We start from the raw sequence: 25,079 nt of genomic DNA, 5'->3' as shown, positions 1-25,079 counted from the left end.
ACGTACGTCATGGGTCATTAAGGAGTTAATCCTGATTAGGGATGAGCGAACCCCGTGAAGTTTGGGTTCAGCCAATTATTCACTTAATTATTTTCCGTTATAATGGAAAATGGCATTTTTAAGATAGTATGCTAAATAAAATGGCCATTGAGGGGTTAAAAATCATATTAAATAAATATAAAAAAAATCACCTCAACCACTTGATCGAACGTCCGGTATCCTCTTTATTCAGGACCTGCAAAAAGACATGCGATGACAAAGCGGTCACCACAAGGTGAGCGAGGTGATGTCATCGCAGGTCCTTAAGAAATATAAGGTTTAGCTGCCAGGACCTTTTGCCTTCACCTTAAAACATTAAGCTAATTTAAAACCTGCATTGGAGGCTCCATTAAGGGCTTCTGTCACACTATGCTGCGCTCGTGTCCAGTAAAAGGCTGGTTCACATCATGTGGGGTCTGTCTAGCGTCATTTGTGTCCTTATTGATCTGCGGTTCACCTAGACCTTTGTTGCTCTGCTGCTTAGGGAGGGGACTGACTCTCCTTAATATCTGCCGTACATGTACGGTGGATGTGGGGTTTTTAAAGATGGTGCCCACTATGGGACGGAGCAAGCACCAGGTGCCTGCTGCTTCGTACAGCAGACACACGCAGCTAATGCAGACCGTGCACCTTTAACCCCTCACATGCCATGGTTAATTGTGACCACTGCGTCAGAACAACCCATCATGGGCATCGCCTAAAATATTTTTAAAAAAAATATTTCCATTTGGTTGGATGGCGGAACAGGAAAAAAATAAATAAATAAATGTATGTGTATATATACATATATACATACACACATATATTCTTCTTCTCAAGTTTATTTAAATTAAAAACGCAAGAAAAACCATACAAGTGTGGTATCGCTGTAATAGTACTGACTCAGAATGAAGAGCATAGGTCAGTTTTTACTGCAGTGAGCTGTAAAAACCAAGTACAACATATCCCGCAAAAAGCAAGCCCTTATACAGCTATGTGAATGGAAAAATAAAGTCATAGATCTGGGAAGCCAGCGAGTCAAAAATGAAAACTCAAACAGAAAAACGCTGCGTTAGGAAGGGGTTAAAGATACCAGCTGCACATGGAGACTTAGGGGCAATGCTCCATGCTAAATTAAGTAAAGAGGTACCTCCCTCCATACATAGCTGATCTCTTTAAGGAGAGCGAGTATCCTGCCTAAGCTGCATCAAGGTATCACACTCAGCCAGCCAGACTGGCTGCAGAGGGATATTTGGCTTTTCTATTTTCCCTTGTAATGTCCCAAGGTTTGTTAAAAAGGCAAGACTGACTCACAGGGAGCTACTTCCAAAAGGTGGCGCTAGTGAGATGGTTTCCTGGCATATTTTTCTGCTGCTATAATCAGGGGCGAACTGGAAGCTTAACCACTTCAACCCCCCTAGCTGAGACCCCCTTAATGACCAGGCCACTTTTTACACTTCTGCACTACACTACTTTCACCGTTTATTGCTCGGTCATGCAACTTACCACCCAAATTAATTTTACCTCCTTTTCTTCTCACTAATAGAGCTTTCATTTGGTGGTATTTCATTGCTGCTGACATTTTTACTTTTTTGTTATTAATCTAAATGTAACGATTTTTTTGCAAAAAAATGAAATTTTTCACTTTCAGTTGTAAAATTTTGCAAAAAAAAAAAAATCCATATATAAATTTTTCGCTAAATTTATTGTTCTACGTGTCTTTGATAAAAAAATAAAATAAAAAATGTTTGGGTAAAAGTTATAGCGTTTACAAACTATGGTACAAAAATGTGAATTTCCGCTTTTTGAAGCAGCTCTGACTTTGAGCACCTGTCATGTTTCCTGAGGTTCTACAATGCCCAGACAGTACAAACACCCCACAAATGACCCAATTTCAGAAAGTAGACAACCTAAGGTATTCACTGATGGGCATAGTGAGTTCATAGAACTTTTTTTTTTTTTTCACAAGTTAGCGGAAAATGATGATTTTTTTTTTTTTTTTTTTTTCTTACAAAGTCTCATATTCCACTAACTTGTGACAAAAAATAAAAGCTTCCATGAACTCACTATGCCCATCACAAAATACCTTGGGGTGTCTTCTTTCCAAAATGGGGTCACTTGTGGGGTAGTTATACTGCCCTGGCATTTTAGGGGCCCTAATGTGTGGTAAGTAGTTTGAAATCAAAATGTGTAAATAATGACCTGTGAAATCCTAAAGGTGCTCTTTGGAATGTGTGCCCCTTTGCCCACCTAGGCGGCAAAAAAGTGTCACATGTGGTATCGGCGTACTCAGGAGAAGTTGGGGAATGTGTTTTGGGGTGTCATTTTACATATACCCATGCTGGGTGAGAGAAATATCTTGGCAAAAGACAACTTTTCCTTTTTTTTTATACAAAGTTGGCATTTGACCAAGATATTTCTCTCACCCAGCATGGGTATATGTAAAATGACACCCCAAAACACATTCCCCAACTTCTCCTGAGTGCGGCGATACCACATGTGTGACACTCTTTGCAGCCTAGATGCGCAAAGCGGCCCAAATTCCTTTTAGGAGGGCATTTTTAGACATTTGGATCCCAGACTTCTTCTCACGCTTTTGGGCTCCTAAAATGCCAGGGCAGTATAAATACCCCACATGTGACCCCATTTTGGAAAGAAGACACCCCAAGGTATTCAATGAGGGTCATGGCGAGTTCCTAGAATTTTTTATCACAAGTTAGCGGAAATTGATTTTTTTTGGGTATTTTCTCACAAAGTCTCCCTTTCCGCTAACTTGGGACAGAAATTTCAATCTTTCATGGACTCAATATGCCCCTCACGAAATACCTTGGGGAGTCTTCTTTCCGAAATGGGGTCACATGTGGGGTATTTATACTGCCCTGGCATTTTAGGGGCCCTAAAGCGTGAGAAGAAGTCTGGAATATAAATGTCATTTGAATTCCGTGAGGGGTATGGTGAGTTCATGTGAGATTTTATTTTTTGACACAAGTTAGTGGAATGAGACTTTGTAAGAAAAAAATAAATAAATTTCCGCCAACTTGGGTTAAAAAAAAAAAAACGAAAAAAAAAAAAAAACTGCAAAACACATACGGGGCGTCTGAATGGAGCCATACAGGGGTGTGATCACCCATATAGACTCCCTGATCACCCCCCTGTAAGGCTCCATTCAGACGCCCCGTATGTGTTTTGCAGATCCGATCCATGTATCCGTAAAAAACATATGGACATCTGAATGGAGCCTTAACAGGGGGGTGATCAATGAAAGGGGGGTGATCAGGGAGTCTATATGGGTGATCACCCCCCTGTAAGGCTCCATTCAGACAGCCGTATGTGTTTTGCGGATCCGATCCATGTATCCGTAAAAATCATACGGACGTCTGAATGGAGCCTTACAGGGGGGTGATCAAGGAGTCTATATGGGGTGATCACCCTCCTGTAAGGCTCCATTCAGACGTCCGTATGTGTTTTGCGGATCCGATCCATGTCTAATATACCTGTTAGGGGTTAAAAAAAAATATATATATTGCATCTCCAGCCTGCCAGCGAACGATCGCCGCTGGCAGGCTGGAGATCCACTCGCTTACCTTCCGATCCTGTGAACGTGCATTCACAGGAAGTCTCGGCTCACGCGAGATGACGCATATATGCATCACTCTGCGCAGAGCTGCCGCCTCCGGACCGCGATCCTGGGTTAGGCGGTCAGAAGGCGGTTAAAGAGGACCTGGGGAAAAAAAAAAAAGTGGCCCCATTTTGTAGGCAGGTCCAAATTAACAGAAGGTGGGGCAACACAAGTAGGCGGGGTCAATACCATGGTGCAAAATACCACCCCAGCAGAACCAAATACCACAATACACTGCGCCATCAGTAGCTACCATATTGTGTCCTCTGCATCCAGTTGTCTATGGAGCAGGGAGTTTAGGAGGGGAGGTGCGCGCCACAGCAGTTGAATTCAGTAGGGCATGTTCAGATGCTGGCTGGGTACAAGAGTAGCTGATTCTCACTGTTAACTTTGGAGAGCGGGATAGAGGAGGACCTGGATGGTCCCCTGGGGAATCGGCCCACCAGGAAATTTCCATGTAGGGTCTATGGCCAATCTGTCCCTGGGTATAATGCAGAAGAGGAATAAGGCCGATAAGAACCATTTTATTGTGAATAAGGCATTGTAATTTACTCACATCCACAAGTAGCTCATCTTTAGTCTTCAAAGGAACGTCATTGTTTTCTAGTGGTTCATCATCAAGTTGGATCAATGAAGACAGAGAAGATGATGACGTAGAAGAGGAGGATGATGAATCCGAGTCACTGCAAGACACAAATGTTTTAATTTGCCTTGTTTTCTAGTGTACGTATGCATCTCACATGGAGACATTTGTAGCTATGACACTGGCGGACCTGTTACATGTGAACTTGGCAGCTGAAAGCAACTGTGTTGGTCCCATGTTCATATGTGCCCACATTGATGAGAAAAATTATGTTTTAATATATGCAAATTAGCTTCTTGGAGCTAAGGGGAGTTGCCTATACTAAGTCCTAGAAGCTCTGCTCGCTCTGCAACTGCCGCGCCCTTCGCACTCTGGCAGGGCCACAAGGTAAAAACGTCATAACTGCCTAGTCCTATCAAAATGTAGAGGGCACGGCAGCTGCAGAAAGAGCAGAACCTCCAAGAGTAACGACAACGCCCCTGTTGCCCCTAGAGGCTCATTTGCTTATATTTAAAGAGGACCTTTCACCTATAAAAACAATGTGAACTAAGTATGCTGACATGGAGTGCGGCGCCCAGGGATCTCACTGCACTTACTATTATCCCCGAGCGCCGCTCCGTTCTCCCGTCTCCCAGGCTGGGAGCTGTGATTGGCCAGAGCTGCAGCCTAGGAGAAGGAGACGCCCACAAGACAAGGGCAGACACCGCCTACTATAACTTACAGAGCGAAGATATCGGAGGGCATAACAGGAGAACGGAGCAGCGCCCGGGGATAATAGTAAGTGCAGTGAGATCCCCGGGCGTCGCTCTCTATGGCAGCATACTTAGTTCACATTGTTTTTACAGGCGAAAGGTCCTCTTTAAACAATTTTTCTCAGCATTGCGGCCACACATGAATATGGACTAACACAGATGCCTTCAGCTGCCAAGCGCACAATGCAAGAGGTCAGCCGGTTTCATAGGACAGATGTGCTTTAAGGCCTCATGCACACGACCGTTTTTTTTAAAGGTCCGCAAAAACGGGGTCCGTAGGTCCGTGACCGTTTTTTCATCCGTGGGTCTTCCTTGATTTTTGGAGGATCCACGGACATGAAAAAAAAAAATCAAAGTCAAGTTTGCCATTGAAATGATAGGAAAAAACGGACACGGATCACAATCTTGTGTGCATCCGTGTTTTTTCACTGACCCATTGACTTGAATGGGTCCGTGAACCGTTGGCCGTGAAAAAAATAGGACAGGTCCTATTTTTTTCACGGCCAGGAAACAGGGATCACGGCTGCCAAACGGTGCATTTTCCGATTTTTCCACGGACCCATTGAAAGTCAATGGGTCCGCGAAAAAAATGGGAAACGGCACAACGGCCACGGATGCACACAACGGTCGTGTGCATGAGGCCTAAATGTGGGACTAACAGGTGTCTCTGAAGTGGCACTTTTTTCTAAAAGGTATTTTTGGAATCAGTGGCTTTTTTTGGCCCTCCAATCTAAGCATACTCCAAGTCTGGTGTTTTCCCCCCTCATCACCTGGAGTTTTCTCTTCCATAGATTTTTGTTTTTACCAAAATGTGTTTGTTGTTTCAAATAAATATTTTGGCACAAACTTCCCTGTAATACAAAATAACTAGGCGTGCAAAAAGGCAGTTAAAACCACCAGATGCTAGAACATACCCTACAGGCAAAATGCCTCCAAAAACTTTTTTGAGGCCAGGACCAAAATGGTGTGAAGGAGCCCTTAATGCAGTGAAAATGGCTGTGCAGCAATACCAGACCACTGCGCTTTCTTATGGAGCCTTGAAGGGGCCCCTTTCGTTTTCATCCATGGTACGGTTTTCTGCAGTCAAGCCTAGACTGATAAACCCAGGGCTTAATCAAAAATTACAAAAAAATTAATAAAAATAAATCACAACTGTATGCAACATATTCAACAGAGCACTGAAAAGAAAATGGAGCCAAACTAGCCTTTAGCCACCTCTATTAGACAGATCCTTAAAACAAACAGGCAAGGCATGAAAAATCATAATTATATATCTGTCATACAATAAAAATAATGGAGCTTTTACTTTCTTCCAGTCTAAAAGTTTTTCACCAACTTGCTTTTATTACAGAGAAATAGACTACTAAAGTAAATAGAGCATAACTGAAAGGCAAGCTGTGCTCGTCTGGCTGGTTGGAATGAGTTCTGGAAAAGAAACGCTCTGCAGAGATCTGATCACAGTCTACACGGCCAGCTTACACACTGTTCAGGGTTCATATTTTTACTGAAATGTCATATGGCTGGTACTAAGTGGAAAAAATGGATACCCATTACCTACCCATTTTTTTAAGACTATTTGGCTCAAAAACTGTGTGTGTGTGATTCCAGCCAAACAAAAGAGTGAATACCATGATAAGCGAGGTCACCCACTTGTTCAGGCCCTCCTGGTCCAAGTGTCTCAGTGGTTCTTCCAGCACAGTCAGTCAACATGACAGGTCTCTTCAAGGCTCACTTGGACCATTAGTATTGGAGTTTTCGGCCCCGAGGAGCCTTTAACCTGCTATTTCCTGCCTGCTTCATGGTCGAGGCACGAACTGTTACCCGTTTCGACCAGCACAGCTCACCTGGACATGGGATGGCCTGACCCCATCCAGTTCCATGGCCAGGGCCTACATAATTGTTTAATATTTCACAAACCCTAATGTTACTTGTTTAACACCGTCTCAGACTTTCGTGCCTCTACATTACCCAATTCTCCAAAGGGTGGAGGTAGGGGGCTTCAATACCTCCTATTTAACCATCTCTAAAAGTCCTTTAATACGGGCAGATTGGGCAATTATTGGATATAAACTGCGCATTCCTGATAATTGCTTGATCGGCAGCAGAAATGAAGGCCCCATTTACATGCAGCAATCACCTCTGCATGGGAACATGTGCCCAAAAAAAACCATTGCTCCAGGGAATTCCTAGATAACCCGAACCTTCATGTCTTTTTGGGCACTTTGCCCCCAGAATTTATTAAAGAGTTCCCAAAATAATACGCCAACTTTGATATATGATTGCTAGACTGGATTTAATGTTCCCAACTTATTTTTTACAATGTGATAATGACTAAGCAGTTTACAACCTTGGACACCTACACCTAAAAGTCTAGTATTTAGTAACAATATGTTTGATCCTGCGCTGATCCCATGCTCAGGTTCATAGTTTCTTCCAGCTGGGGCATGGACATCACCATGTGGACTGCTACAGCGGTGACAAAGTCAGTCACTGAGGATAAGTCATCAGTATCAAAAACCCAGAAAAGCCCTTTAAAGGTTCCAATTTTTTTTTCTTCTTCATCTCCACATTCCAGAACGATAAGGCTATAGATCAGGCATCCTCAAACTGCGGCCCCTCCAGCTGTTGTAGAACTACAACTCCCACAATGGCCTGCTGTAGGCTGATACCTGTAGGATGTTCGGGTATGCTGGGAGTAGTAGTTTTGCAAAAGCTGGGAGGGCCACAGTTTGAAGATGACTTCTATAGACTTACTATGGGTTAAATAAGAAAAAAAATTGCATTCTCGCCTAGCATTCAATCCTAGGATACAATGTAATACTCTTGGAAAGAGCGATTCTCATAGGAATTTTTTCAGATCCTGCTAGATGCAGGATGTAATAGCGGCCAGGACGCGGCAGGTCGCTGGCTCCCACAACAACTGCTCGGCAAGCAACAGTTGCACTCATGGGGTGCCGATCTGAGGAGGCTATACATTTACATCAATCAACCATTAATTCCTGTGTGTGTGGGTATGCAAAGAAATAAAAAATTTGAGAAATTAGAATATATATCTCTCTATCGCTCTATCAATTCCAGTAGGGGATTGAGCCAGTAGGGGATTGAGCTTATAGATATCCACAAAATTATAGAACGAGGAAGCACTCCAAAATGGAGAAGATGGTGGACCACTTTATTCACCCAAGTGGGGAAAAGGGGTGATTTAAACTTAATATTCTGGTGTGTTTTTTTTTTTTTTACTTTTTATTTAAGGGTGAATAGGACTTCACACTCTCCCTGCTGCCCTGTGCATGGTACACACAGCAGCAGGGAGGTTGCCATGGCATCCAGGGTTTCAGCAGCGTCCTGGCTGACATGGATCGGACGCCCCGGCATTACATGGCTAGGGCTCCGATCAGAAGCTGTCACTGCACCACAAATGAATGGAGAGGAGGGGAGGGGACCCTGTGGCCACTGCCACCAACGAAGATAAGAAACCTTTTAATACAAATACAGGAGGCGTTGTCTAAAACGGCAGAATCATATAGCCTGCACCGGACCTCTGATAGGGCACTGTCTCCTGTATTTGTATTAATGGCTTAGTTATCATTGGTGGCACAGTGGCCACAGCCCCTCCAGTCTCTATTCTTATTGGCAGCAGCGGCACAGCACGGAGGGAGGGAAAGACTCCTACTCCACTGTGCTGCTGAGGAGAACATGGAGTGCGCTGAGAGCAACGCGCACCATGTTCTCTGATACTAGGTTGTGTAGTGGTAAATGTCAAATCCCAGTATCAAATCGATATTGGTACAAAAGTATTGATAGGGTATCGATAATTTGATACCCGATGCAATCCTAACCTGAATATTCCTAGCAATGTAAACACATAAAATAAACATTGTCTAAACGGTTAGTAGCCTACCTGTCTGAAGAGGAGTCTTCTGAAGAACTTTCTTCATTGGCATAAACATCCTCTGCCTCTATTTTACCAGAAATAGGCAGGCAATTATTTACTTGGAGAGAGTCCGTCTCTCCGATATAATCACCCATAGTATGGTTTTGGAAATGTAAGCCTTCCAGCTGTTCAGCTACCTCCTTAGCTTCCTGTTGTGGCAGAGTACAAGGCAAAGACTGAATCAGAACAGTTGGTGTATCCTCTTCAGTTGCTAGGGGCAAGCTCTGTACTCCAACATTATCATTTGAAGGACCTTCTTCTCTGGATTCATCTTGGGCCTTTCCTGAGATACTATGTACGATACCATTGTTACATAAAAGTACTGGTGTCTTGTCAGGAGTATCCAACTCCGTTATCTGTGAGGCCTGTACATCTTCTTCAAGGTTATTGTTGTTTTCCAATACATGTGCAGTTTCTCCAGGTATTTCCTCCTGGGCTTCCATAGTATTCTATAATAAGATGAAAAACAGTCAATACACAGGTTACAATAAGTGGGCATCAAGAGTTCTCCCAAATATTTCAATGGGTTGCATCCAGATGCAATGCGTTTTTCACTGATGGATGCTAGGTGATGTTGTTTGTAATGTAAGCCTTCAGTTTTTTTTCCCCACACGCATGAAAAACACATCAAAACTGAACCACTGAATGCAGTCGCAGACAAAACTGACTGCTTGCTTGCGAGTTTCAGTGAACACAATCTGAACGCTCCAGTAGTGTTCATGTGAAAGGGGTTTTCCCGAGATTTTAACACTGATGATCTGATAGGTCATCAGTATCCGATTGGTGGGGGTCTGACACTCAGAACCCTCGCCGATCAGCTATTTGAGAAGGCAGCAGTAGCATTGCAGCCCTCTCAGCTTTCCTTAGGCCAGTGATGAAACGTTCATTGGTCATGTGGCTTTGGCGCAGCTCAGCCCCATAGAAGTGAATGAGGCCAAACAGTATGAGCAACATACACAGGAGCCAGTGCACATCGCAATTCATGTCACCACAGGCAAGGTTTGATAGGAATTCTGCTACGAAAGACCATAGTCATCAGAATTAGTAACAGAAGGGTTCCCACAATGTTTAGGGGGAGGAGTAACTGACTGCTCAGATGACGTGGTAACAACTCCACAGCATCTGAGGGGTTAAGATTCACCAATCACTGACCAGTGCCTGCTGCTTTAAAGGTGCATGTTCAGTTCCTGGCAGATACAGGGCTGTAATACATGGGCACTGGCCATGTGCACTCTGTGCTGTGGTTGTAGACCCATTGACGTGAATGGATCCACGATCCACGACACGTCAAAGGATAGGACACTTCCATGGGCTTCTGATCCATGCCTTCACTCTGCAAAATTATAGGAGGAGATGTCCTATCATCTGCTGAGGGTAGGTCATCAATATCAGATCGGAAGGGGTCCGACACCCACGATGATCAGCTATATGATAGACATACAAGAGGGCAGAAAGAGAGAAAGGAGACAGCACATGCACACTGTGCGCGCCGTCTCCTCATACAGGTGATCAGCAGGGGTGCCAGGCCACCGCTAATCTGATAGGTCATCAATATTAAAAGACTGGACAACCCTTTTAAGAGCGGTGTATGGAAACACCAGCTTTGATAAATCTCCCACACTGTGTGCGAAAAACCTGCAGAACACACAGCCGGAAAAACTGGTAAAAAAAAAAAAGAAAAATAAAAAAAAAATGCAAGAGCCCAATTCACGTAAGGAACCTGATGCTAAATAAACTTACCTCTTAGATTGAATACCGTACAAGTAACACGAAGACGCGGCACCAAGTGTCACATGAATGAAGAGGTCATTACTGGCAGTATGTGACGTCACTGCTGCGGCTGTTACCTGGCGCTGTGATGACGATACGACCTGGCGTCACATTTACACATTCGGCACCCAAGGCACTGGGTTTCCATCCATTTTCGGTCATTTGACCACAGGGGTCAGGACTAGTGTTGAGCAAACTTGTGTTTTAAGTTTGGGTTATCGAAGAATTGCGTTATGGATTACGCTACCGCGGACCATAAAGGAATTATCCATAACGAAAGTTCTTCGATAACCCGAACTTAAAACACAAGTTCGCTCAACACTAGTCAGGACACTACTTGGTGTTCACAGCACCCATGCCTATAATGTACCTACCTTGCCCAGAGGAGCTGTGAGCACCACCGCAGGCCAGGCATGGTAACAGAATAGAAAGACGAGTGGGATTTCTACTGCCTTACCGGGCTTTAGCCACAGACACGTCCTGACATATAGGGGAATAAAACAGCGCACAACCATAGGGAAGAGGTGGAAGAGAACAGCTCGCACTGAGCACTCACCAGTCCGCCCTACTGCTCCTGCATAGCAGCACCAACAAATTCACTGATAACCAGCGTGCACCACACGCTGTCCGGATTTGCGTTCCAAACCTCCTTGTGCTCAACACTCCTTCCTGTTCCGTGATTGGCTCACGTGTTCGGCGCTCGGCACCATCCTCCTTCCTCATTGGAGCAGCTACCGGAGGAGGCGTTGTTGGTGCGAGGCTGCTGGGACTGTATGACGTAGTTCTTCGCGGTCGGTGGTCACGTGGGACTGTGAAAACTAGGTGCATTATAAAAAACGGTCTAGCATGTTATATCTCCCTGTGTTATGTCTGACATGGCTGCCGTCTGGCATAATTGCATCTCTTGATGGTAGCATTTTTTTTATTTTATTTCTGGCTAACAGGATATCATATTTTCAGTGATAAGTTTGAAGTAACTCAGACAACCCTTTTAACAGGGGGGGGGGAGGGGGTACGTAGCAAAATCTCAAGTAGATGCCCATGACCCATCCCTAGTCCATCCCACTACCCACCTTTTGCCCTGCTCCATGAACTGTGCCCGCTGCTGCTTATTATATAATGTGTCATACTCTATGAACTATGCCTGCTGCTGTTCACTATGTAGTATGCCATATGCCACTCATGAACTGTGCCCGCTGCTGCTTATTATATAATGTGTCATACTCTATGAACTATGCCTGCTGCTGTTCACTATGTAGTATGCCATATGCCACTCATGAACTGTGCCCGCTGCTGCTTATTATATAGTGTGTCATACTCTATGAACTATGCCTGCTGCTGTTCACTATGTAGTATGCCATATGCCACTCATGAACTGTGCCCGCTGCTGCTTATTATATAGTGTGTCATACTCTATGAACTATGCCTGCTGCTGTTCACTATGTAGTATGCCATATGCCCCTCATGAACTGTGCCTGCTGCTTATTATATAGTGTGTCATACTCTATGAACTATGCCTGCTGCTGTTCACTATGTAGTATGCCATATGCCCCTCATGAACTGTGCCCGCTGCCCCACTGATGTGCTGTTTAAGGGGCAGAAGCACAGAGTGAGTCAGAAGGCGGGGCCTGAACCCCGGCCAGGAACTTTAGACGCAATGGGATCCTGTATTGAGCGCAATTAGAGGGCATGGCATTTCATCCACAGGCAGCAGTGTGAACAGGAAAGGTACACCACTGCCCTTTAATCTCTCACAGAGGGCACCATATCCAATTATAAATGATAAAACTCTGGATGGTGACAGCTACCACTAGAGGGAGCTCAGTACATAGGACTTTATACAGCTACAATACAACTCAGTAGGAGTTGTATAAATCTCCGTGCAATCAGTTTCCCCTATCGGCGCCTGCGAGAAATTAATTTCACAATGTCATGAAGTGCATCTATAAAACAGTGAACAACATGACAAAAACAATAAAGTTACAGGTAACAATAAAGTCTAGCCCGATATTCTCCATTGTCATTTGTTTTTGAAAACAAGAAGTGACCTAATTTTGGAAACTACACCCCTCAAGGTATTTATTGAGGAGTGGAGTGAGCATTTTAATGCCGTAGATATATTGCAGAAATTAATGTGCAGCGGACCGTGCCAAGTGAAAATTTTCCCACAGATATGGCATTTCAGTGCCCGATATGCTGTGCCTTCCGTGTGCCATTTGAGACTCACACCACACTACTTAAATAGATAGGCGGGTTAATACACCTGACCGGCACCCCCATAGAACTGCCTATTCTTGTCCGCAATTACAGACAAGAATAGAACATGTTCTATTTTTTTTGGGAGCCGACGACCGGAAGATCACTGTGTGCTGTCCGCATCTCTTTTGGCCTCATAGAGAATGAATGGGTCCGGTTTAGTTCCGCAGCCATTCTACGGATGTGTGAATGGACCCTTATACTGGGTATGGAAATGCCATAAATGTGGACGGAAACTGCTTTATGGGCACATAGGCTCAGAAGAGAAGAAGCGCCATTTGGCTTTCGGAGTGCGGATTTTGCTAGAACAATTTTCAGGTGCTCATTACATTTGCAGAACCCCTAAGGTACCTGTACAGTGGCATCCCCCTATAAGTGACCTAATTTTGGAAACTAAATCCTTGAAGTTATTTATCAAGAAGTGGAGTGAGCAATTTGACCCCACAGGTGTTTTTCAGAAATAAATGAGCAGGGGCCAGTGCCAAATGAAAATTGCAAGTTTTTTGCAGATATGGCATTTCAGTGCCCAGCTTGTGCCATCTGAGACTCACGCCACACCCTTTAATTGTTAGGTGGGTACTGCTGGATATTGAAATGCCATAAATGTGGATGTAAACTGCTGTTTTGGTACGGTGCAGGATTCAGAAGGTAAAGACCATCTTTTGGCTTTTTCTGTGCAGATTTTGATGGATTGGTTTATGGGCGCCATGTTGCTATTGAACTGGTATGTTGTACCAGTGCAGCTATTCTCTGACAACCATATGTTTTTTCAATTTTCTCTCAACAGAGCTGCGTGAGGGTTCATTTTTTGCAGGATGCGTGCCAACTTCATTGGTTCTAATTTGGTTTACACAGAACTTTTTGATCACATTTTATTTAGCTTTTTGAGAAGCAGGATAAAGAAAAGGCAGGCAGGTACCCTGCCATTGCTTTTGGGGTTTAGTTATTGAGGCGAACACCGCGCAGGAAGAATGACATGTTATCTTTACTTTGCTGGTCAGTACGATTACAGAGATACCAATCTTATATACAGTATTTTTCGCTTTATAAGACGCACTTTTTTTCCCCCATTATGGAAGCTCTCACTAGTATGCTTTAGATGCCGGGAATAGGAAATGAAGAGCTGCAAGCGCTTGTACTAACTCCCCCGGTCTTCATTCCTGGAGCCGGCGCTGCACTGTCCTGACCGCGTACAGCGTCAGAACGTACTGCGCACACTATGACCTGACGCTGCACACAGTCAGGTGACAGAGCACTGCAGGCCGGGAAGACAGGGGATCGCAACTTCTGGCGGAGGTGGAGAGGAGACGAGGCGCAGGACAGGTAGAGATGGTTTTTATTTTTATCTGATGGGGGTCTCACTATGTGAGCTGATCTGAGGTCTGATGGGGGTCTCGCTATGGGCTGATACTGTAACAGTGAGCCGGCGGTGTGCTCCCTCCTTGCAGCACCGCCGGAGTCCCGCTGATAGAAAGGGGGGAGGAGCCGACGTCCTCACTCCCTGGTAACAAGGGGGTGGGGATGACCCGGCAGCGCACGCATCCTCAGCGTGGCCAGCGTCCTCCAACCCCTAGACAACGAGGAGAGGCAGGGACGACGGATATGAGTTTTGGCTGGGGCTGATGCAGGGTCACATGATGCTGGCCATGTCACAAGACTAGTGATGGAAGAACATCGGCCGGGGCGATCATGCAAACACGTTCAAATGTTTGCAAACTGCAAATTCGCGGCAAGCCCCATTCATTTTAATGGCAGGCGAACCTGAAAAACCTTCAGGTCATTATTGCAGCCACCAAATACTTACAAGAAGTGCACAAATCTTCCCACAACATGGACAGTGACATACCAGAGGGGGATCGATGGCGAAAATGCCCCAAAAAAATATGTATTTTAGACAGGGGCCATTTTTATGCGTCTTGAAGGGAAACTGTCAAAAATGTGGCCTGCTGCAGCCTAAAATAAATTTATTTTAGGCCCCACGGGAGTACAGGCTCCAAACATTAGGCATTCACTGGACAGAAAACATCAAGTGACTATGTGGCTGGAGATATATTAGGCTACTTTCACACTTGCGTTCGGAGCGGATCTGTCTGGTGTCTGCACAGACGGATCCGCACCTATAATGCAAACACTTAGATCCGTTCAAGCAGCGTTCGGGTGTCCGCCTGCTGAGCGGAGCGGAGGACAAACGGTGCCAGACTGATGCATTCTGAGCGGATCCGTTCGGGGACGCTTGTGAGAGCCTTCAAACGGAACTCACAAGCGGAGCCCCGAACGCAAGTGTGAAAGTAGCCTTAGACGGACATTGGATAACAATTTTACTGCAGGCCAGTACAAATAATTGTCAAATACATATGTTTAAACAAACTAAAAATATAAAATTTGATTAAAAACATGGCTAATGAAATCCCCCCTCTTGAATGAACCCTAAATTATAATAGGTGAAATTCGATAACACGTGGTCGTCACAGGTGTTGAATTCCTCTGAGACCCCAACAATTAGGCATTCACCGTACAGTGAAGATCAAGTGATTATGTGGCTGGAGGTATATTAGACGGTGACTGAATATCAATTTTGCTGAAGACCAGTGGACTATAGGCCCCAAACATTATTAATTCACTGTATAGACAAGAACAATTGATAATGTGGCTGGACGTACATTAGGCGGTCACCGTATAACAATTTTACTGTTGGCCAGTTAGATTACAGGCCCCAAAAATTATGTATTCACCATACATAAAAGATCAAGTGATTATGTGGCTGGAGGTATATTAGACGGTCATTGGATATCAATTTTACTGTGGGCCAGTACAAATACATGTCAATTACATATGTTTAAAATAACAAAAAATACAAAATTGGATTAAAAACATGGCTAACAAAATCCCCCCTCTTGAAAAAAAAAACAAATGATAATAGTTGAAATTCGATAAAACTTGGTCGTCACTGGTGTTGAATTCCTCCAAGGTCCCAAACATTAGGCATTCACCTGAGAGGAAAGACATTTTATGGCTCTGTATTTACATAAGACAGGGACAATTATTTATTCTGTGTAGTAGCGAATATGTGTGGGCTGGCATGAGGAAATTCAATTAAACGTGGTCATCACAAGTGTTGAATTCCCCCGAGATCCATGCCTCATTCATTTTTAGAAATGTGAGGTAGTCCACACTGTTGTGAGCTAGGCGAGTGCGCTTATCAGTCACGATCCCCGCTTAACGTCCTTTCAGACAGGACACTTGACAAGGGGCAAGCCAAGAGTTCCATGGCAAATTGTTCCTGCTCTGGCCACAGGTTAAGCGTGCACACCCAGTAGTCAAGGGGTTCCTCGCTTCTCAGAGCGTCCACATCGGCCGTTAACCCAATGTAGTCGGACACCTGTCGGTCTAGGCGTTCCCTGAGGCTGGAGCCGGAGGGCGACTGTCGATGGGTTGGCTGCAAGAATGATCTCATATCTGAAGTGACCAGCACATCTTTAAACCGCCCTCTTCTTGCATGCGCTGTAGGATTAGTACTTGCAACAGTTTTTCTGTGGGTCAAAATTCCTCTGCCAGCGCCTGCAACAGCAGAATGCAGCATCTCTCGAAGCAAGGCCTGGAAATGCTGCATTTTGACAGCCCTCTGTGATGCTGGTAACATGTCTGCAATTTTCTGTTTGTACCGGGGGTCTAAGTACGTTGCCACCCAGTACTGGTCCTTGCCCTTTATGCTTTTTATACGGGGGTCCCTCTTCAAACACTGGAGCATGAAGGCCCCCATTTGCACTAAATTGGAAGCGGTGGAGCGCCCTGGCTCCTGCTCATCGACCAGGAGAATGTCGTCCTTGGTCTCCTCCCCCCATCCACAGACAACACCAGGGATCCCAGAAAAGTTTAAAGCCTGCTCTTCTTGCTCCTCCTCCCCCCAGGCACCATCCTCCTGTGACTCCTCTTCAGACTCCTGCTGACTTGTCTCAGATGGAGTAGCCCCCCCTGGGAATTCATTCAGTATTGCGACTTCCTCATTTTCCTGCTCCTGCCCCTCGATGGCTTGATCAATGACATGATGCAATGGACATCCAGAAAGAAGGCGTCAGGTGTGATGTCACTGATGGCGCCCTGATTGCGACTGACCAGTTTGGTGATTGCATCAAATGACCGCAGAAGTCTGCATGTGTCGCACATGAGCAGCCACTGGTGCGGTGAAAAAAAACAAGTTCGCCAGAACCTGTCCTGCCGCAGAGTTCGTGCAAGTAGTTGTTAACGGCGCGTTTTTGCTGGAGCAGTGTAATGGTCACGTACACTACATATGGAGGGGAGGATAGTGACCACTGCGCTCCACCCTCACCCCTGGCCCTGCCTACTTGCCTTGCAAGTCCTGACAACAGGGGACAACTGGACGGCAGTCCCTAACTTAGGATACGTGCTGGGAGGACAGACAAGACAAATAACGGATCGTGAACGGTCCGGGTCAATACCAAGAGAGCAACGCAGTACAGAGGGATGAAGCAGAGAATAGTCAGGAGAAGCCGGGGTCAAATACCAGGACTGTAATGGAGTACAACAGAAGTCAGCAAAGAATGGTCAAGTGGAAGCCCCGGTCAGAATACCAGGAGAGTTGCGCAGTACAGGAGGAGCAGGCAGAGGATCTTCAGGTAAGTATACAGGAATCAAAAATCACCAGGAACCTAATTAACAGGCAACCTGTGGCCAGCAGGCTGCCTGTTAAATACTGGCTAGCTGGGGTCATGTGACATGGCCAGCGTCACATGACCCGCACTAGGAAGTACAGCTGAGCACCGAGTGCCCAACTCGGTGCTCAGACCTCCAATGGTTGCTGGGGGAACTGAGGACGCCGGCCGAGCGGAGGAGACGTGCGCGGCCGGTCCGTCCCGCCCCCTATCACCAAGGGTGAGCGTCCTCGCTTCTGCACAGAAACGGGACAAGCAGCCTATCAAGCATATGCAAGGTGGCGTTCCAGCGCGTCAGGCAGTCACAAATCCAACGTCTGATGGGCAAATGGTGTTGCCACTGAACGTCAGCAAGGCGAGCCATGGCCGTGTAAGATCTAAAATGGGCAGAGATTTTTCTGGCCTTCCTCAAGACGTCCTGGATCCCGGAGTATTTGGCAACGAATCGCTGCACGAATAAGTTCAGGACGTGTGCCATGCACGGCACGTGTATCATTTTGCCCTGTTTCAGCGCGCTCAGCAGATTGGCACGGATGTCGCAAACAACCACTTTACCAACTGTCAAACTGAGCGGGGTTAGCCACTGATCGGACTGTGATCGCAGAGCTGTTGGCTCTTGGCTTCCAAGCACAACAGCCGCAGCACAGCATGGGAACCTCTCACCTGGCACGTCGAATAGGTTCTGGGAGCTCGGGGGTGCAGTGGAAGAGGCGGTAGCAGTGGAAAAGGAGGAGTCACCCAATGAGGAGACAGAGGATTGAGGAGGAGGAGGAAGAGAAGAAGAGGCAGGCCTGCATGCAATCAGTGGCGGTAACACCAAATCCACACAGGTTCCACGGGTTACATGCTTGCCAGCCGTCAGAAGGTTTACCCAGTCGGCAGTAAAAGTTTTGTACCTTCCTTGCCCGTGTTTGCTAGACCACGTGTCTGTAGTCAGATATCTTGGCACTGACACTGTGCCAGAGATACATTCACTTGCCGCTGAACATGGCCATATAGCTCTGGGATCCCCTTCTTGGAGAAATATTTCCTTCCGGGGACCTTCCATTGCGCCGTGCCAGAAATTTTCTAAAGGCCTCCGAGTCCACCAGGTTATATGGCAGTACTTGGTGGGCTAGCAGTTCTGACAAGACAGCGGTCAGGAGGATTATCCAGCACCATCAACTTTTTACGTTCGTACATTTGGGCCACGGAAGCCTGCCTTTTGCCAGATGAATGCGTCAACGGTACGGTGGAAGGTGGAGTGGAGAACAAATGGGAGGAGAGAGGCGAAGGAGAAGAGGCAGGACATGGAGCGCCGGGAGTGTGGCTTTGTGGGTTCTGACGGTGTTGCTCTCACTGGGCTCAGTGATGGGAGGCCAGGTGCCTTCTTAAGGCAGTCGTCCCTAAGTGAGTGTTCGGCTTACCGCCACTTATGCATTGACAGCACAGGCTGCAGATGGCAACACTATTGTCAGCAGCTGACACTTTAAAAAAAGCCCACACTGCGGAGCCATGTGCCGTGCATGGTGGATGGCTCGCTCCAGATGTGACCGTGCATGGTGGATGGCTCGCTCCAGATATATTTGCAGTCTGCTTTTTGCCTCCTGTGCACTATGAGTTCTGCCTGTTTCTCCTCCGTATTTGCTGCTCCATCTCTCTCTCTGAACTCCCCTCCTCTTCCTTTCGACACGTCATCATCATCACCTTCACCACCACTGATATTAGAGATCTCGGAGTAGGCAGCAACAGTGGGGACCACCCTCGTTGGGCTGATCTGGGTAGTGTCGTCAGACCGCTGGGTGGCAGCTGTTGCTACCTCCTCTTCCTGATCCGATGCCAAGAATGGCTGCGCATCGGTAAGGTCTGAAAATGGATGGGAAAATAATTCCTCTGGCTCGAGTGGAGGGGCTATGGTGGTGGTGGTGGTGGTGATGGTGGTGTCTTTGGGGGTGCACATAGAGAGTGAGGAGGGTGCAGAAGCGGAAGGCTGAGTGAGCCACTCAACCAACTCTGGTGCGTCCTTTGATGTAATTGCACGCACCTTCTCCAACTTCCCAACTAGGCTCCGGCCTGGTGCACCTGCCCTACCCCTACCACCCCCTGCGGAATGGCCTGCCTCTTCCTCTGCCTGTCATTTTCAAAATGACCCTGTGACAAAGTCCCTATAGAAGAGCAGTATTTGTTGAAGCAGGTATATAGAACCCCTTAATGAGTTTTAGCTGGAAGCAGTTATATCAAACCCCTTAATCAGTTTCTTTTGGGGCAACAGGTATATCACACCAGTTGCAATTAGTTATTCCAATTGCTTTTGTCCCTCTGTATAGCTGCGGTTTCTCAGCAGAACCGCACACAAATGCTGCACAATACAAATGCACTATATAGAAAGTATATTATAGGTATATCACACCCCTGCATCAATCATATTTTTTGGGGGGCATCTGTTATATCCAACCAGTTGCAATTAGTTGTTCTAATAGCGTTTGTCCCTTTGTATAGCTGCGGTATCTTAGCAGAACTGCACACAAATGCAGCACAATACAAATGCACTATATAGAAATTATATTATAGGTATATCACACCCCTACCTCAATCATTTTTTTTTTTTGTGGGGGCAACTGGTATATTACGCCAGTTGCAATAAGTTGTTCCAATAGTGTTTGTCCCTCTGTATAGCTGCGGTTTCTCAGCAGAACCGCACACAAATGCTGCACAATACAAATGCACTATATAGAAAGTATATTATTGGTATATCACACCCCTGCCTCAATAATTTTTTTGGAGGGGCAACTGTTATATCAAACCAGTTGCAATTAGTTGTTCCAATAGCGTTTGTCCCTTTGTATAGCTGCGGTATCTTAGCAGAACCGCACACAAATGCAGCACAATGCAAATGCACTATATAGAAATTATATTATAGGTATATCACACCCCTGCCTCAATCAGTTTTTTTTGTGGGGGCAACTGGTATATCACACAAGTTGCAATTAGTTGTTCCAATAGTGTTTATCTCTCTGTATAGCTGCGTTATCTCAGCAGAACCGCACGCAACTGCTGCACAATACAAATGCACTATATAGAAATTAGATTATTGGTATATCACACACCTGCCTCAATCTTTTTTTTTTGGGGGGAACTGGTGTATCATACTAGTTGCAATTAGTTGTTCCAATAGGGTTTGTCCCCCTGTTTATCTGCAGTATCACAGCAGAACCGGACACAACTGCTGCACAATACAAATGCAATATAATATACTTTCTATGTTAAAAAGTATATTATAAGTATCTCACACCCCTCAGTATGTCACACCTATCGATAGCACACCTATACCAGTCCTTCAAAGGACTTTTGTGGCCCTATTAGCTAGCGTTTGGTGTCCCTAACAGTTTGTCCCTGCTCCACACAGCAATCTCCCCCTACACTGGCAAAAGACTGAATGTAAAATGGCGGCCAGATCGGGTTCTGTTATATGGTAGGTATGTCCATGTGCTGAAATGTCTCAATTGGCTGTCCTGTACCACCTGATGGATGTGTCATGGGTCAAAGTTCTGCACAATGCAAAAGAATATGGCGCCGGCAGGCATCGCCATATGTTCGCATGTTCTGCGAATGAGCAAAGTTCACCGCGAAACGACCGCCAGGTGAACCGCAAGGCCATCTCTACACATGACCATTCAGTCTGGCCTAGTTAACAGGCAACTTGCTGGCCACAAGTTTCCTGTGATTGGTCTTACTACTCACTAGCCTTTTCCTGCATGTGTGATTTTGTGAACTCGACCCCGGCTTGTATTTTACTCCTGATCCTGTGTAATCCCTTCATACTGACATGACCTCTTGGCTCCTGACCTCAACTTGTATTTGACCTTGATCTTGTGTAATCCTTTTGTATTGATGTGATCTCCCGGCTCCTGACCTCGATTTGTATTTGACCTTGATCCTGTGTTATTCCTTTGTACTGACGTGACCTCCTGGCACTTGACCTCGGCTTCCATTGTGTTCTGATTTTGCTTACGGTTTGTTATTTGCTTGCTTGGTTTCTACCCAGCCTGGTAGCTTACCTTTCTGTCTTAGTCTCTTGTTTTACCAAAAAATGAAAAGAAAATATTCAGGCGGCACTCACCGATCAGTGCAACAGGCTTTTTGAATCCTCAGATGGATCGCTGGGTACATCAAAAGCTGAATACATGAGCAATTGTAATCAGTAGCTGAAAACATCCATGACTGAATACATCAGGAAGCTGAATACATCCAAGGCTGAATTCATCAGAAAGCTGGGTGCATGTACTGTATATAGCTGAGTAAACAAAAAGCTGGATTCAAAAAGCTGAGTACATATAAATGTGGCATGGGACAGACTTGCATACAGGCATGCAGTGGTTGAAATTCGGCAACGGCTGTTTCGCGCGTCAGCGCTTCATCAAGGGCCAGATGAAGAGCTGACGCGCGACACGACCGTTGGCGAATTTCAACCCCTGCATGCAAGTCTGTCCCATGCCATACTATATATGTACTTAGCTTTTTGAATCTAGCTTTTTATGTACTCAGCTATATACAGTACATGCACCCAGCTTTCTGATATATTCAGCTACTGATGTAATCAGTTACAATTGCTCATCTATTCAGCTTTTGATGTACCCAGTGATCAATCTGAGGAATTAAAAGGCCTGTTGATCAGTGAGTGCCGCCTGAATAGGTTCCCTTTAAGTAGGTGCAGGAGCCTACAGGAAGGGAACAAGGTGGAAGAAAACAAGAGACTAGTAAGGAGCTTATTGATTGGTCTCAAAGTAAGGAAGGAGGCGCAGCGCAGGATCATCACTGGCAGGGTAAGTGGCTGGCATTGCTATATAGCGCTGGATTTTTCATAGTCCAGCCGCAAATAGGAGACTGCCCCCCCTATTATATGAACAACACATGGAAGGAGATATGAGCGCCTGTAGCGGTGCTCGTCTGCGTTATGCGCCATTCCAGGGAGTCGGGACCAGCCCTGCTACTAGTAATTGTTGCATTCCTGTGTCACCGTCGGCTCACCATGTAAACAGTTTCCCACGCTTATCTGTGCAGGCAGTCTGGCACACTGTTCTGGCCCTGGGTAATGTGGCCGAGATGACTTATGAACAGACTGCTGCTTCCTCTAATTACAGAACAGGCTGTTTCTGGTTGCTATGGGCAACAGCTGTACTACTCCTCATGACGCCTGCTGCCTGCACTATAGGAGGCTGATGCCCCATGGTTACCTGATAGCAGTGTGGAGAGGTCATTGCTGTGGCTGGCAGCCTGGCACTATTCTGAGGTAGGGTTAATATGGCTGACAGCTCTGTTTCAGGGGCTAATGTGGCTTGTGCTGTTCTGCCTGGGGATAAAAAAGTGCCAGTCAGACATGTTACCCCCAGGCAGAATAGCACCAGCCATATTAGGTCCTGAAACAGTGCTGCCAGCCATATTAACCCTATCCCAGAATAGTGCCAGGCTGCCAGCCACAGCAATGACCTCTCCTCCACACTGCTATCAGTAAAGTCAGCCTCAGGGTGTGTGTATCAACTAACCATGGGGCATCAGCCTCCTATAGTGCAGGCAGCATGCGTCATGAGGAGTAGTACAGCTGTTGCCCATAGCAACCGGAGACAGCCTGTTCTGTAATTAGAGGAAGCAGCCGTCTGTTCTTTTGTCGGTTGAGTTTTGCATGCTGTACTGCTCGGGTCGCTGACTGATGAATTTGGAGTTTCAAGAAAGGTAGAAATTCATTACATTTTATATTTACTGTATGATGTCAGCCTTGTTTGGTAAATGTAAAATTGTCTAATTTTGCTCTTTATGCATGGAATACAGCTCTAGAGTACACGAGTAATGGTTTCCCTGCATAAATAGCCACCGTATAACATTATATAAGCCTATTTATCATTTATTTGAATTACCACAACTTTCGTACTCCTCAGCTGAAAATACTCCTCAAAAATGTTAAGAGGAGTATTTTTACTCTCCCAGAAAAAACGTAGCGCGACCTCTGGCTGCAATATTTTGCAACGCTTTACACACATTACCATCATGCTGTCCCAATGTGGCTCACAATCTAAGTTCCCTATCAGTATGTCTTTGGAGTGTGGGAGTAAAATGGATTGCCCAGAGAAAACCCATGCAAACATGGGGAAAACATACAAACTCCATGCTGATGTTGTCGTTGGACCCCAGTGCTACAAGGCACCAGTCTTCCTGCAGCCACTTTCCCCAAAACCACTTGTATAACTGAGTCAACTACTGAGAGAACATGGACTCTATGTAACTAGCAGGCAGGCAAACAGTGGCTTTATAGCAACAGGCAGAGGAGTAGACATTGCAGGGCCTTTGGGATCCATGTCCTGTGTATACCGTTATGCTTTTCACCAGAGAAGTGAATGCTCTGAGTTATAATTGGTTTGGCCGTGGCTAAACTGAAATGTGAGGTCTAAGATCTCTTGCTGATAAGGCATCCTGATGAAGCTGGGACCTGGAAAGTTGCTACTATGGGGCCAGGTAAAAGTACTAGGCAGGAGTCTAGCCCTGTTGTAACGGTCATGTACACACACACACATGGGGGAGAAAAGTGACCACTGCGCTCCACCCTCAGCCCTGGCCCTGCCGACTTGCCTCGCAAGTCCTAATGACAGGGGACAACTGGACGGCAATCCCTAGCTTGGAATAAGTGCTGGGAGGACAGACCAGACAAATAACAGAACATGAACGGACCGAGTCAATACCAGGAGAGCAACGAAGTACAAATGGAGCAAGCAGAGAATAGTCAGAAGAAGCTGGGGTCATAAATACCAGGAGAGTCGAGAAGTACCAAAGGAGTCAGCAGAGGATCGTCAGGAGGAAGCCGGGGTCAGAATTCCAAGAGAGCAGCAAAGTACACAAGGAGCAGGCAGAAGGTAAGTACGCCAGGTAATGCAAATTCACAGCAGGAACCTAAATAACAGGAAACCTGTGGCCAGCAGGCTGCCTGTTTAAAGGGGTTGTTCGAGTTAAAAAAAAAAATATATAGCACTGAAAATCTGATATATAACTGAGCTAAGCAAGTTTTATGCAAAAAAAATAATAATATATATATTTCCTCATTTCTCTGGTTCTTTTCTGGCCCTTTGTTTACATGCAAAAAAAAAACAATCTCTGCCCCCCCCCCCCCCTGCTCTGCTAAGGGAGTGGATACAAGAGCTGCCATGAGTGACATGTCTGCCTGCTGGGAGACTCTGCAGCATGTTGTATGTATAGGACTACAAGTCCCAGCTGTATAATGACACTGCTAAGGGAGTGGATACAAGAGCTGCCCTGAGTGCTGGGAGAATCAACAGGTCCCAGCTGTATAATGACACTGCTAATACACACAAGATCTCCCCCCCTACCTTCTTGTGCAATGCTCTCTCTAGTCATTCAGCTCCAGTGCCCAGAATTGTCTCCTCACTGCCTGCAGAGCTTTGCAGCTGAAGGGGTTAAGAATCCTAGCAGAGAGTAGATGGCAGTGAAGGGG

The 25,079-nt window shown here is 45.8% G+C and overlaps 1 protein-coding gene across 1 annotated transcript in view; it reads right to left on the bottom strand.

Annotated features, from left to right (window-relative positions):
- Window positions 1-11,335, bottom strand: part of NAF1 (nuclear assembly factor 1 ribonucleoprotein) — a 51,607-nt gene extending 40,272 nt beyond the window's left edge. Inside the window, exons 1-3 of the mRNA XM_044297619.1 lie at window positions 11,233-11,335; window positions 8,874-9,355; window positions 4,194-4,320 (exon numbers count right to left, since the gene is read on the bottom strand). Of these exons, the coding sequence (XP_044153554.1) occupies window positions 4,194-4,320; window positions 8,874-9,349 (603 nt within the window). The 5' untranslated portion in view covers window positions 9,350-9,355; window positions 11,233-11,335. The remainder of the gene's footprint in view (window positions 1-4,193; window positions 4,321-8,873; window positions 9,356-11,232) is intronic.
- Between the last annotated feature and the right edge of the window lie 13,744 nt (window positions 11,336-25,079).

Source organism: Bufo gargarizans, chromosome 1 (assembly GCF_014858855.1).
Source record: "Bufo gargarizans isolate SCDJY-AF-19 chromosome 1, ASM1485885v1, whole genome shotgun sequence".
NCBI classification, from domain to species: Eukaryota; Metazoa; Chordata; class Amphibia; order Anura; family Bufonidae; genus Bufo; species Bufo gargarizans.
Note: the sequence above shows the minus strand (reverse complement) of the source record. Positions and strands in the feature narration are given on the sequence as shown.